This window comes from Triturus cristatus, chromosome 9 (assembly GCF_964204655.1).
Source record: "Triturus cristatus chromosome 9, aTriCri1.1, whole genome shotgun sequence".
Classification (NCBI taxonomy): Eukaryota; Metazoa; Chordata; class Amphibia; order Caudata; family Salamandridae; genus Triturus; species Triturus cristatus.
Window position 1 is genome coordinate 220,216,684 of NC_140592.1, and position 14,827 is coordinate 220,231,510.

The 14,827-nt window shown below is 42.9% G+C and overlaps 1 protein-coding gene across 2 annotated transcripts in view; it reads left to right on the forward strand.

Annotated features, from left to right (window-relative positions):
* Positions 1 to 14,827, forward strand: part of LOC146797644 (monocarboxylate transporter 2-like) — a 133,675-nt gene that overhangs the window by 9,092 nt on the left and 109,756 nt on the right. For both annotated transcript variants that reach the window (XM_085624772.1, XM_085624771.1), the window contains exon 2: positions 1,462 to 1,691. In XM_085624772.1, the coding sequence (XP_085480898.1) occupies positions 1,475 to 1,691 (217 nt within the window). In that variant the 5' untranslated portion in view covers positions 1,462 to 1,474. The remainder of the gene's footprint in view (positions 1 to 1,461; positions 1,692 to 14,827) is intronic.

Consider the following 14,827-nt stretch of genomic DNA (forward strand, 5'->3'; position numbering starts at 1 on the left):
TGATTTCCCTCCAGTCTTTCCTTAACCTGATGTTGCAAAAAGGGTTAATTTGGGTAGAAATCGATTCTTATTATTTAAGAGAATCCTCAAACATGGTGTTAGCTTTGTACGTCTCCAGACTAGGCACTCTTAAACTATCCTGCCTGCCAGTGTGGGTGACATGTGACTCCTACACCTTCAGGTCCTCTGGCTTATATGACATTTCTTGTACACTGATTTACACACCCATGATTCATTCATTGTCTCTGTGTAACGAGTGTGTGATGCAAAGTGCTCTGACACCCTAAACTGGTGTGCGTGATGCTATACAATTAATTAAATGCATGTGAGATAAAGTGGGTATGAGACTCGAGGGACACTGTTAAAGGGTGATGGTGAGGGAATCCGTGGTAGAGGAGGTCATGGGGGGCGCCAACAAATGTCTCACCGTGCTCCACCAGCGCTAAAGCCAGCCTGGTAATAAACACTTATGAGTGTAATTACTGATACGTCTGACATTCTTACAGAGAATGCATATTTACTATGCACAGAGGTTGTATGTGTCATAGTTTAGCTTTTTAGCAGTTGGTAAGTTACAAGCTGTTTGCCGTTGATCCCTGGCATCATGGTGTTAGGCACCCGCTAGCCCCCAGCCAAGATGAAAGTCAAACAAAAGGGGTGCTGATGGCCCTTTAAGTGAGGGATATATGTTATTCCTACTTGGATTTAAAACTAAGCGGCCTCTCTCAGCCCTTGCAGGTTGGTACTCTGGACGTAAAGCACACAAAGGAGGGGGGACGGGCTAGGGGGTGCTGCTGAGTGTTTGTGAGTTTTGGCAAATTACAGTGGGACACATTCAGCATTTTTCACTGGGGTTGCCCTGGATCTCAGATCTCGCTATAATCTGGGGTCTGGCTCGGATTTCACAAGTGACTCAGTGATAGCTGCCGGGTCTGGCGGACCCCCCTCTAGTTTAGCATCCATAGCACAGGTTTGTGGAGTCAAGTTTTTGGCTCCCTAGAGCCCCTCTAGTTTAGCATCCATAGCACAGGTTTGTGGAGTCAAGTTTTTGGCTCCCTAGAGCCTGTTGACGATACACAGTGGGTTTTTGGTCTATAGCCCGGGAAACTGATATTACTCGTTGTGTTTTAAACCCAGGGCTTTTTCAATGCTAAGGATTTGGGATGAGTGGGAAAGTGTTTTATTGGACAACACTAAACGCATAAATGATGGGCCATGTGCAACATTTGCAAAGTGTGCCATGATGATGCAAACAAAAACTTTAAGAACTTAAGATGCGTATGTACAATTACACCTTTTCATCAGTGGTAATGTTTTTTTAATGAAAGCATTTCCTTAAAGTAGGCTTTTAATGCCAGTGTCTGCCAAACCCATTCACTATCCAAATAGCAAATATTTAATGGAAACGCTAACAATTACTGTGCTCAAGACTGATGGGTGTATGGATTTTCTCTCTTGTAGCTCGTGGAACAACATGGCTCCATCACCCAGCAAAGATTTGGGCTATACCCCTCCAGATGGTGGATGGGGTTGGGTGGTGGTCTTCGGAGCTTTCATTTCCATTGGATTCTCATATGCCTTTCCGAAGGCTATAACCATCTACTTCAAGGAAATCCAGGATTTTTTTGGCACATCATATAGTGAAATTGCATGGGTGTCCTCCATTATGCTGGCCACTATGTATGGTGCTGGTAAGTGAAATAAAGTTTGTTTACAAAATTGAAAATAATGCTAGCAGTTAATGCTTAATTTAGATATTTTGTCTGGTCGTCCATGCATGAATGTCCATTATTCGAGCTGTCTTTGTTCTATTGATGAGTAGGCCTTGTCATAGACTAGCAGGCAAACGGGGTAGCAGTTTGCAGCAGAATGTATTAAGGCATGAGTTAGCTAACAACCATGTTTGGTTGGTTCTTTGCAGACATTTAAAAAAAATGGTCTCCAAGTGACAGGTATATTACCATGACATAGAGTACGTTGTACTGTCACTTAATGATACATTCGAAAGACATTTCGTCTGATTCACAAAGCCATTTGTGTCCTCAAGTTCAGCTTAGGTGTGCAGATTGCTTGATTAACAAGTTCTCCTACAAGTATATATTAAAGGCAATACTGACTGCTTTGCTTTGGATCAGCTGCAGTTGCTTGAGGACAGTTCCTGACATCCTTCCCTAGATGGGGTTTCCAAAGTCGAAGCATGGATGAATCCCTTCTCGCACCAGGTAGACCCTATGCTTAGTGTCCTGATAAGATGTTAGGTTTATAAGGAGGAGGAGGTTATGACAACACCTTCTCAAAAGTAGTATCTCTGCAACCCCCACAGACAAATGACATTACCTGAATTATTTCCATCCTTGTGGTGATGTGTGATTCCCAAAGCATGTAAACCAAAGAAACAGACCCCTGAGTTTACATCCTTCGTGCACTGGATGCTCGATCTAACCTGGAAACAACCCTGGACCTAGAACATTGGAACAAGGACCACCGACCATGCTTACCTTCACCCGTGCTGATTTTCTCTCTGCTCTTTCACAGCTCCCCTGTGTACCATATATCGGTGCTCATGATACGGTTCAGCCTTCTGCTGCACCATTTCCTTTCCAGAGTGTCCCACTCAAGAACTGTATAAGGAAGTTGTAAATCGGAGGTAGGACATACATAGTTGGTGAACGTGGGGAACTTAGACTTTTGCTCATAGCTAGAACCTATTTTTGTTTCTTTTGAACTGAACGTACAAAATGCATGTTTTGCCCAACTCTCTTCATGATTGACCTTGTTGCGTCTCGCTCCCTGCTGTTGTTTGTAGAGCACGATAAACACAACAGAATTTACTTGTGGAAATTGCAATAGTAAATGTACTCCGTTTTTGCAGCACATGTTCTAAATATGTGTAAAGGTACACATATATCAGTAATAAGTACATAAATATAATTTTACGGAAATGCCTCTTTTTGTATGATCACTCCCTAAATTTTGGACTGATGCTCCTTGTTTTTCAACTTTGCTAATACTGGATTGGCGTTAGAGCAAAGGGTAGACCCAAAGATCACTGGGACCTGGGTATAGGACAATATAGAAAAAAGGTCCCAGAGCATAAAAGCTTGTAAAGCATTAACAGAATCAACATCAAAAATACTTAAACAATTACGTGATGGCAAAGTGTTATTTAATCACACTTAGCAAAATACACATTTTTGAGAAATAAATCAACACTGATCAAAAGTGCAAGGTGCCAAGGAGGGGGAGGGTGGTGAGTGAAGTGAGGTAATAGGGCGAGTGACATATAACGTTTTGACACTGTCACAAATCAATTGTTGGGCATATAACTCCATGCCGCACAGTCAAGATGAAATTCATTCCTTGGATATACATTCATTTACAGAACCATGTACATTTGAAAAAACACAGTGCACATTGCACTGTTGAAGGTACTGGTAAGGTTGTATGTCGACGTTTCGACCCCTAAACCCAGGTAGGTTGATTGGATCCTTACTAACGGGGTCTTCTTCAGGACAGAAGTGACGGTGTAACGGGGAGGAGGGGCACCGTGTTGGAAGGTTAAAACATAGTAGATAATGGCTTGGCGTCAAAAGGCGCAGGGGCTGGGAGGCTCCAAATGAGGTTGGGGTGAAGTACACTTAGTCCAGATCAAATCATTCTGGAAGCATTAATTACTCCAGCATCATTCGCCGTGGATAAACCATCGGTGGAAAGGTGAAATCAATCACAGAGAAATTGGCCTCATTACTCGCAGGAGGCTGCTGTCCTCCGAAATGAATCTGGATTGGCATCTTTAACTGACCTATAAGTCCCTAGTACATGGTAAACGATGCACCCAGGGCCAGTATGTTACATGTTACTTGTGGACTGCAGCACTCATGGCCTCATCACTACTGTGACAGAATGAAACCATGACTCTAGGCCTGCCACTGCAGCCTACTTGGGCAGCTTTTAAACTGCCAATTCGACTTGGCAAAATAACCCTTTCAGCAAGCCCAAACTTTCTGTTATAAAATGTATAAATCAACCCTAAGGTAGGCCTTTGAAGCCCATAAGGCAGGGTGCAGAATATTAACAAGCATTTACAATGCAATAGGTCTCGCAATGACATTATTTTGAGCTATTGACATTGTAAATGACATTTTTTTTGTTTTGTTTTTTGTAATACATAAATAAGAGGCATTGTAATTTAAAATGCCAATAGCAAACATTTTTGTAAATGTAAATAGATCTCGCATTTACGCGAGTTTGAGCTATTGCCATTGTAATTGACAATGCCTCTTGGTTATGTTTTGTTTTTTAAAACAAATAAAAGGCATTGTCATTTACAATGCTAATAGCTTAAACTCTCGCAAATGAGAGACCTGTTGCATTGCAAATTCTTGTTTTATTTGGACTAAGTGTTTCTCTGCCCAGATATCTTTTTCCTGCTTTCAATTTCCTTTAAGTTAGCATGTGCACTGTGGAATTAACTACAAAATTAAAGTTGTCAAGAGAGCCCAGATTTGCTGTGAAGACGAATGTGTACTGTATCCGTGAATTGCTTTATTGGGGGTGAGGATCTGTGCTGTCCTTTCTCGAGCTCTTTGTTCCACTGGCTGAAGCTGCGAAGAGAAAGCACGCAATAAAAGTTTACAAGCGGCAATCCGTGACATCACTCTCGGCCTCCTCTGTTTTACTTCCTCCTGGGGCCTCTTTGGGTAGAAAATGGGAAATGCATAACAAAATCAGAAAGCCCAATGGTGGCTGGGTGGCAGACAGTGGCAGCGGAAAGGAGCCCGTCCCCGCTTGGTGGCAAGGACGGACGACTGGGCTGTGCGGACTTGAGCCTCGTGGTGCTTGGCAAGAGTTGGTCTAGGCCGAAATTCTGGAATTGACGTCCCACCCTTCCTCTCCGGAAGACAGGAAGACGCGTGCACTGCCTTTAACAGAAGGTACAGGTATCCCCCCTCTCTTTTTTAAGGCTCCAAAGCGTCTTCGTGTAGTTTGGGGGGGGAATTGGGGGTTCCATGCAGTGTGCACAATATGTGTTCTGCGGCATGTCAAAATGCAGCACACTTCAGACTTTGCTTTATTGGACGGTGTGCCTTGTGTTGGCGGGGAGCAGGCTGTACCTCCAGAAGCCAAGAACAGTGTCTCTCCCTCCAAGGCCAGGCGAGGCAGTTCTTCAGAGACACGTCACCGGTCAGCCTGTGGGGTGGTCAGGCTGATGGGAACTTGTCTGGCTGGCTCCTCTGCCGACATGCGACCGATAGCTTCCACTGCAGATGCAACTCTGAGCTTAGTGGTATTAGAAATGGAAACAAAAAACAGAGAACTCACACTTTTCAGAGAGACTCGAAGAGTGCACTCAGTAGAGCTGCGCAGGGAAAGCTGTTTGGTTTTGGTGTAAATAATGCCTGTGCAGAAAAGGTGCCAGACAGCGCCCCTTGTGCACGGTCACTTTGGGTGACCTTGAATACAAGAAATGTGGGGATCGGATCAGACGACGGGATTGGCAGAAAGAAGCTCAGGGAGGGCGAGAGGAAGAATCTGTGGGGGAGGGTCGGTAGGAGAGATCATCGGCATTGAATGGCGGAGAACACCCGCGCGCCAAAGTAATTAAATAAATAAACCAAGCGCAGCTGCTAAAGTCAGCAGACCATGCTTCAAAATAAATAAACCAAGTGCGGCCGCTAAAGTTAGCGAACCATGTTCTAAATGAAATAAATAAAGAAGCGCGGTACCGTGAGCTAATGGAAAAAGGAACGACGAGCCGACCATGCGACGAATATATGCTGAGACGGCCCAAGGTCACACACACCCTTTGAGGCACCAGCCTGACACCCTCAGCGGCATCACTTCTCCCCGTATAGGACACTTCCTCCCTGGCATTTCCAGCCTTAGAAACGCCCTCTAAATCAACCACCTGCCATTACCTCGCCCCCTCTCCGTGCCATCACCTCTGCCAGCGTGTCGTCACATCCACTCTCCGGACCACTAATTTCATCCAGTGCGACGTCACATCCACCCTTGTGGCAGTACCTTCTGCCACTGCACCCCCCCCCCCCTCAGAAACACCATGTCTACCCTTCGAATCACCCTGGTGGTATTACATCGCCCCACCATCACCTCATGGCATCATGTATGCTAGCCTGTCGTTATATCCCCTCTCCGGACAACTCATTTAATCTCCCGTGATGTCATATCCACCCACGTGGCAGTGCATTGCGTCACAGCGCCGCCCTCAATAACACCATATCTACCCTTTCAACCACCCATGTGGCATTACCGCCACCCCCTGAATCACCAGCCTGGCCTTGTATCAACTTGGCATCATCTCCGCCAGAGTGTCATCATACCCACCCTCCGGACCACCAGTTGCAGCCAGACCCCCCCCCATTCCACACACACCGGCTTTGAAGCATGATATCCACCCTCGTGACAGTGTATCCAGCGGCCGCGCCACCCTCAAGACGCCGCGTACACCCCGCTGAGTCAACGCATGCCATACATTCTAAACCAAAGTGCTTTGATGACAGCGCTGCGGACGCATGTATGAGCTCTTGCGCTTCGACACGAAACCCTTTATAAAAGCACACACACCAAACCACGCGCAGCTCAGAGGGGTTCTATCACATGATCACAAGACAGCCAATGCCGCCGGTGTTCGAGAGCCCGGGCACAGGGCAGGCCAACACAGAAGCAAGTACAAGCGCAGCCGAAGCGGACCGTGGTGAAAATAAAAACAAGCGCGGTCTGAAAAACCAACGGTTCGGAAACATGATCCCTCACTACACGCCTCCAAGAGATAAGAAATTGCTTCACGACAGCCGAAAAGCAGATGATCCAGTCCGGATGGGCTGGACAAAAAGGGCAAAGGGCGGAAACCAAAAAGCCTCAGTTTCAATCGGAGGCCACCGTTTTACAAAAGCGACGACGCCAGCCTATGAAAATTAGGGGCGGGGCTTCAAGTCCCCTTCTGAAATCTCCTCCTCCACAATATCTCTCGCAGAGCAAGCAGCGCACTTAAATAATCTTCACAATTTGTTTGTAATGCTCTCGACTCATAAACTGGTCTCAAATGATGTGATTGTGGGCAAATATTTTAATTAATTGATCTCCCATTTTCTTCATTCTCACATATGAGAGCACCTTCAAATGTGTGAGATCAGCATGTTTGCTGTACATAAACTCTTTTGTTTAATTTATAGACTAAACATATTTCCCATATCATTAGCAGCATTGTCATCAGGGTGGGGGCAGGAATGTTTCTCAAATCATGTTTAAAAACTCACTTTTTACATTGAAATGGCCACAAACTTTCCCACTGACATCCAGCTTTATTGATAAAACTATACAGTGTACAAACAATAATGTTTGCAAATAGAGTTTCTGCAAATGTGTTATTTGCACATCACCTAGTAGTCTTCTGTTTTGTTCTGCTCCTATTTAACTCTTTGTTTGAATCACGCTTCGTAATTATAACACAATGTGCTTTTGTAATTCCTGAAATAATTTGAAATATTTGTAATAGTTATTTTTATTGAACACATAACATTTAAATAAATAGCCTGTAAATTAATGATATCTTCAGACAGCTCACTTGACAAAAACCTCCTACTCTAGTAAGAGAAAGAAAAATAAACCTCATTTTCCAAGCAGCAATTAGATACAAGACAAACTTGACATTTGACCTCTTTCCTTGACCAGACAGCAAATGTGTCAAGATAATAACAAGATTTAATGGCATCTTTATTGCTCATTCACTTTCTGAATGAACAGAATGCCTGTTCCTTTCCAGTGTAAGTTTACTCCTAGATGGGACTGGTAGGTGCTAAAAATAGCTCGCCCTGATAACATTTTTCTTGCATGAGTAGATTTATCGAGGCCTGGAGGAGGATTTGACCTCCTACTGACAGTATGGCCAGAAGGTTCTGCCTGTAGATAGCCCAGCTTCAAAGGGTCATCGCCTGTCACAGGCAAATAAGTTTCACACTGTAGCATGCCCTCTTCTTTGTCTAGGTAGACAGGCTGGCATCTCTCCCGGAGAGGGAAAACCTATTGCCGAGCTGTTTGTCCATACGTTTGCCCAGGGCTTAGACCAAGGCAAGAAAAGATTATGATATCTTGGTCTTCGGCAGACAGATGCACTGTGGGATTGTTTAGGGTACGTCCCCTAGGAAGTGATGCAAGAGTGTTTAAGTTGCCTGTGGAAAGTTTATCCTTACTGGTTAGGGAGTCTTCCCCACCCACAAACTCGAGCCTGGCATAAAAGTGGCACCCCTGTATACCAGCCTCAGAACACTACTGTTGCAGCAGAATATTTTTTTTCTTGTTTCTTTGGACCCATACAATGACTCCACTAACTTAGTCACTTTACTCGGATTCTATAATTCATTCACAGATGCATTGGTCCTCTGATGGAACATGCTTCATAGCAGTGAGGGGTGAGAATTCAGGGCGTCGAACTGGACAAATAATTCGTAGCACAGTTTCTATGGAAAGAACATTATGACACACAACAAAAGTCAATGCATCCAAGTAAAATTTTAAGCAATTCAGTCCTGAGTCTTATGGCACGTAGTATAAAACCATACATTTAGTCAAAGTAAATGTATTGCTAGACAAAGGAAACCATAAAGAGGATGGCTCAGGTCTGAGTTTCCTACCACCAACAAAGGTAGGAGGATAGTTCAATACATTTCTCATATCCTAGGCAAAGGGATCATGTTCAAGCCCACTAAGGAAAAGTGCATGTGCAATGGGAAAGGAGCTATAATCTGGAAAGTTCAAGTATGGTCTGTCACCAGACAGCTCCAAATCGTCCAGCAGGCAAGTTCGTCAGCAAGGGGAAAAAGGCAAAGACATGAACAGGTAAACAGGCAGGCAATCGGCAATGGAACATGGAGAAAAATGAGGAAAAGGTGCGTACCTGGAGGCCCTGGAGGATTCGGGGAAAAAAAGGCGCTGGCTCCTCCTTGGAAAGTCACTTTTTATACTTCAAATTGTCCATTTGTGCCATCAGGTGTCATCATACAATGGTTTGATTGTAATGAGATCTTCTTCCGCTACAAAATTGATACTCCAATATGATCCCATGTTGTTCATGAGAAACTACTGTCCATTCCATCCACACTGGTTAGTTGACATAAAGCTTATTTATTTTGTTGCTATTAATGTATTAGGTCGAAGGGTCATGTTCTCGTCAGTTCACACACAACAAAGTACTGGAAAAAGTGTCAATTTTTAAAAGATGTTGAATAAAAAGAACAGATAAAGCAACATTTGTGGAAATGTAAGAAATCTCAATTAGCAGGCTATGAAATAATGCAACCTAAGGAATTCAGCACTACTTGGTCAGTAAAATAAACTCATAACTAAGTTTAAGCATAATGAAATAAATCAAGCTTATTATGTGAGGAAATAATTGTAACAGTTGTCAGTGATTATTGCATAGAAATGTTCAACTCTAATTATAGCCTAGTATCATAATTTTAAAATTACATACATGTAAATTATTCTTAAAAACCATCATAATAAAATCATTTCAGGAAATATTAGACTCTCATAATGTCAAGCATTTATGCTTAAAGTTTGGCATATAATATGTAACATCAATACATAGCACCCAATTTTCATTTGCTAAGGTGTATTACAATTAAAGTAACAGAGACGCTAAGTTTCATCATTAATATTTGCACAATTGTGTATGTGACGGGTCCTCGCTTGGTCTCGATGGGATATTCCGACGATGGGCTCTGTAAGCGGGGTTGTGGGCTCAGTGCCACCTTTCTCCATATCCTGTGGGAGTGCCGCGAGGTGGCGGACTACTGGCGCCGGGTACATACGGTTATGGGACAGGTCACTGGGGTTGTGCTGCTGCCGGAGGTGCGTCGTTGTGTTCTGAATGTGTGGGAGCCCAATGATTATAGCGCGGCTCAGACCCGGTGGGCGGCCCTGGGGAACATGATTGCCAAGAGAGATATAGCGCAGCTTTGGGGTGCCCAGCGGCCGCCCACCGTGTCAGTATGGAAGGAGAATATGGACTGGTGTATGTTCAGGGAGAAGACTGTGTATGTTGCCCGTGGTAAGCCGGGGGCATGGGGCAGAATCTGGGGGCAATGGAATGCTTATCGCGGGGGTATCTGTACGCCCCCCCTGGTGGACACCGATATCGCCATGTCCCCCTGACCCTTGACGGTTCCGGGCACCTTTTGGAATGACTATATATGGACGTTCAGTTCCCTTGGCCCCCCCCCCCCCCCCGTCCCCAGCCTCCCGGTACTCCTTCCTGTCGTGTGCTGCTTAATGGTCTGACCTGGAGTTCCCCGGAGGAAGCCTGCCCTGCGCCGTTTGTCTTTATGCCTCACCTTTTGTTTTTCTTTTAGTTTTCTGTGTTTGTTTGATCTAAGTCTCCTGTGCCTCTAGAACTATCCGGACTCACTACGGGGCCGACCCCCGGGAACCGACTGCAGTTTTGATAAATGTATATTTCATTCTGTACTTAGCGGCCGGCCCTGGTGGTTGTAGGCCCGTGCTTGTAATCGACTTATTGTTCAATAAAACTTTTAAAACACAAAAAAAAAAAAAAAATATTTGCACAATTGTATGTAAGACTCATTTGTTATATAGATATCCTGCTTCATATTAACAATTTGCGTTATTTTGACTTACAGAGCATTTTTCCATCAATCTTTCATACCGCCTTTGTTAAAGCAATAAGGTAATAGGTTAATAAACATGTTGAACTCATTATTTTAATCTTTTATTTCTATAAATCCAAGCACACTTTTACGGTGCTTATACTTAAACTTTTCTCAGTTTCAGTGTTCTTTTTCTTGACGTGTGCAAAGTGCACATTAGAGTTTCGTTGTCATAATTGGTTTTTCTGTTGTGTAAAGAATGATGAGCTTTTACACTGCTTCAAGCCACCCCTCTGATGGTAAATTAAGCCATCGCACTATATCCACATTAGATCATCACAAATTACAGTTTTGTTGTCTTGTGCCTCTTTCTTCTGGACTCTTCCAGAATTTTTATTTCATCAAAGTATTTACATTGCTGGTCTTCTAGTTGAAGATCAGATCGTGCTCTTTTCACTCCCTGTATATTCTTTTTATACCTACAGAATTTGATAGGCATCATTAGCATTATGCACAAAGAGATTGCAACTAATGGTTTCAAGATAGAAGTCACTAGTCCATCATCTGAGTTAAAATCTCTGCTTTTATCCGGTATGTAGGTGCAACATTGTTGAACCTTTAAAATTTGACAGATTCCACTTTCCTTTGTGCGAAGGATGTGTAGGACAAGTCGGTTTTGCATCACAATCGATCTTATTGAAACCATTTCAGTATCTACTGCAGAAAATCCTTCAGCTGTACTGGTGGCTAATTTGTCAACTATAGTAGAAAGTTTTCTAATTTTATGCGAGTTTAATGGTACTCCTACAGAAGCTATCAAAGCTCCAAAAATATCCCTCACTATCTCATTTGTACGCGCAATTCTCTTCATTCTCCCGTTCTGTTCTTTTAATTCTCCTTCAATTTGTTTCACATGGTGTATTTTTGGAAAGACAATTCCCTTGTTACAACTTCCATACCATCCTTTCGGCAATTTATAAAAAGCATTCTTTCTACAAATATAATACACTCCAGGAAAGAGAAGATTTACTCCTTCTAAACATATTCCCCAGTTCTCATAAACATTAAATGTATGTTAACATTCACTATAACCTACAAAGTTTGTGTTAATATTGGACCTTTTCTATATATACACAAAGCTTTCCTTTATGTTGCCTGTCTAAAGCTAATATAGCCATTCCTTCTACTATTTTATGTTCTTCTACCCGTCATTTCCAAAGAGTTCGTTTAGAAAGTGCAGTAGTTTTAATTGTTGTATTACCTCGTCTACTATCTACTAAATCTATGAATTTCTTTTCAGTTCTCCCTAGTTTTCTTGTTAGGTCATTTCTATGTGCATAAACCATGTCCAAAGATTGAGTTGGTTGAAATAGATAGCCCATAGTCTCAGCTAGTGAAGCTTGAGCATGTGGAATGTTTTAGTTTTTTAGTACAGGAAGTTTAGAAAAGATCATATCTTCAGTTGAATGAAAAGAATGCAAATGATCAGTATCATATAACAAACTAGTCAATACATTGCAAGAAATTCCATATGTTAATGGCAAACTATGGTAGGTAACACGATCAGCAACTGATGCAGGTAATTGCATATATACATATCAATTACTGCATCCATTGTGTCAATGTACTCATTCAGTAAACTAGTGTAGACATTTAGTGAACAATCAGTTTTTGGAAAAATCAAGATATAAAGTGTTATCATTAAAAAAAAAAAATCGAATCAGTACTATTAGTTTTGGCAGTTTTGAAGGAAGTTGTAAGCTTAGAATCTTCTATTGGTACAAAATGTGTCAAGTTTAAATTAATAAGCAATGCACCTAATATCAAGGCAATAACCGAAAAGATTCCCTCAGTTCAACAAAGTTCAGCACAAAAAGACCAAATCACAGTGAAATGGTTCCGTTCAGTATAGAAAAATACGCAAATCAGCTTCTTTGATGAGTATATTTAGTCAGTCATTGAAGTGGTACACCAAGACTGAAATTCAAATCCACAACAAAGGTCGTTTCAAGGTGGTTCAGTTGGACTCGTATTGTTAAAGCAAAAGACAGAGAATTCTCGTTCTCATTCATGTGTGGCCAGATAAGTCCATCCAGGAGATGAGTACTATTGTCAGGGTACTGTTGCTCTTTTTGATCTCCTTAGAGCTTTTCGCTCATTTTCACTGACTGTCACTCTGATTGGACTGCTTGGAGCTTTCAGGAATGGTTTGTGGTACTCGTCCTTCCATAAGGCAGTTTTTTAGTATCTCACCTCCTCTGGGCCAATGGTCTCCGGGTACAGCTTACCTTCTTGCTACACTAAGCCCTTAGTCTGTATCTCTCATAGTCAACTCTACTGGCTTGAATGCTTCAGTACCGACAATAGTTGACTATCCCATATGCCCCTCAGGCCAATCAATTGCTGTCCCAGCTGCTTGCTGGCCACCAACAGCTTGACTAACCTGCTCCCTCTGTCTCAATGTAACCACCGGCACATCAGGAACAGGTGCTGTTGTATCAAGGGGACATAGTACTCTGCGAGTATGAGTGGCGTGTACCCAATTTGGAAGACCTCCACACTACACAGCAGTGTTGGTGACCAGGATTACCTGGTAGGGCCCTCTCCAACGGGGTTCCAAGCACAATTTCTGCACATGCTTCTTCACCATTACCTAGTCACCAGGCCTGAGGTCATGGCACTGCTCCCGTTGAGTCACAATGGCAGCCTCTCTAACCTGGTGAGATAGAAAACGTACTGCATCAGCCAAATCTTTGCAGTAGTCCAATATTAAATCATCTGTACTATTGACAAGAGTGTTTGCAGGAACAGCTGGCTGTCTCATCACTCTGCCCATGATAACTTCATGGGGTGGCAATCCTGTCTGTCTGGTGTACTTCTCAGACTCATCAACACAAGAGGCAATGCATTGGGCTACTTCAAAGACGTTGAAGCACACACCTCCGCGAATCTGGATTTCAATGTGTCATTAATCTTCTCCATGAGTCCAGAAGCTCAGGACGGTACCTGCAACTAAGCTTCTGCTCAACTTGTAATGCTGCAGATAACAGTTTTAGGACTTCATTGTTAACATGAGTTCCTCGGTCTAACTCAAGAGAAGTCAGAAATCCAAACCTTGGAATCCACTCCCTTAACAACGTTTCTCTAATTTGGTTGATAATAATGTCCCCATTATTTGAGGCAGGAATTTTAATGTTTTACTGGATAAAAGTCTCGATAGACCCTCTGTACGGATTCATATTAGGTCCCCTAAGATGAGATGTGAGGGCATATTTGTTGGATATGGCTGAAAACTTGAATATTTGCGACATTCTGTGTAGAATAAAAGGGAAATGTAGGGAATATACTTTTCATAGCAAAATGCACGTTCATTATTCTAGACTAAACTTTGTTTTTATGGACAGGAATCCCCTCTGCTCCTCCAGACTCTTGGTGCATCTTTTCAAGTACTGTCCACTTGAAACTCAAAGGCCCATGTCCTAGTTCTTGGAAATGCCTCATCAAGCGCTTTTTGAGTTTGCTTGCCCTGAATATACTAATAAGTTCCTGGATTCTGATTTTGACCTTCCGAGTGGTAAGGCCAATATAGTGCAACCGACTGTGGCAGGTGAGCCTATACACAACACAGCTTGAGTTACAGTTGCTAAATTTGTTCTAGAACCAACTACGACCATCAGTGACAACGCTTTTTTGAGGCTATAGTCCATTTACAAATTGTGCAGCCACCACATGGTTATGTCCCGGAAGGACATTGAAGGTGCTCGTTGGTTTTTTGGGCATGCATGGACCATCTGGTCCCTGAGGTCTGAGGCTCTTCGCAACACAAATCTTGGCTGCAGCATTTTTTAGAGCTCACATCATGTATGATCTGCCTGACTCGTGTAGAAAGAGGGTCAAAGGTGGATACCACTGGCATACATGGATTGTAGATTTTTTTGTTTTACTCATGAAGAGCCGCCCTGGGTGTATTAGGCGGTCTTTTTCGAGCTTGATTCACCACTTTTCCTGGGTATGCCCTTTCCATTAACTGCTTAAAGTTCACCCATGGGTTTTACACCCATTGCTTCCACAAACTGCAAGGAGGTAGAAAGCACAAACATAGGAAAAAGTGACTACCACTTCAGAAGTTGCAAAGGTTTTAAAATGATTTTTTTAATAATTCTTCATGTGGCTGAATGCTGAAAAGAGGATGATCTTAGCAC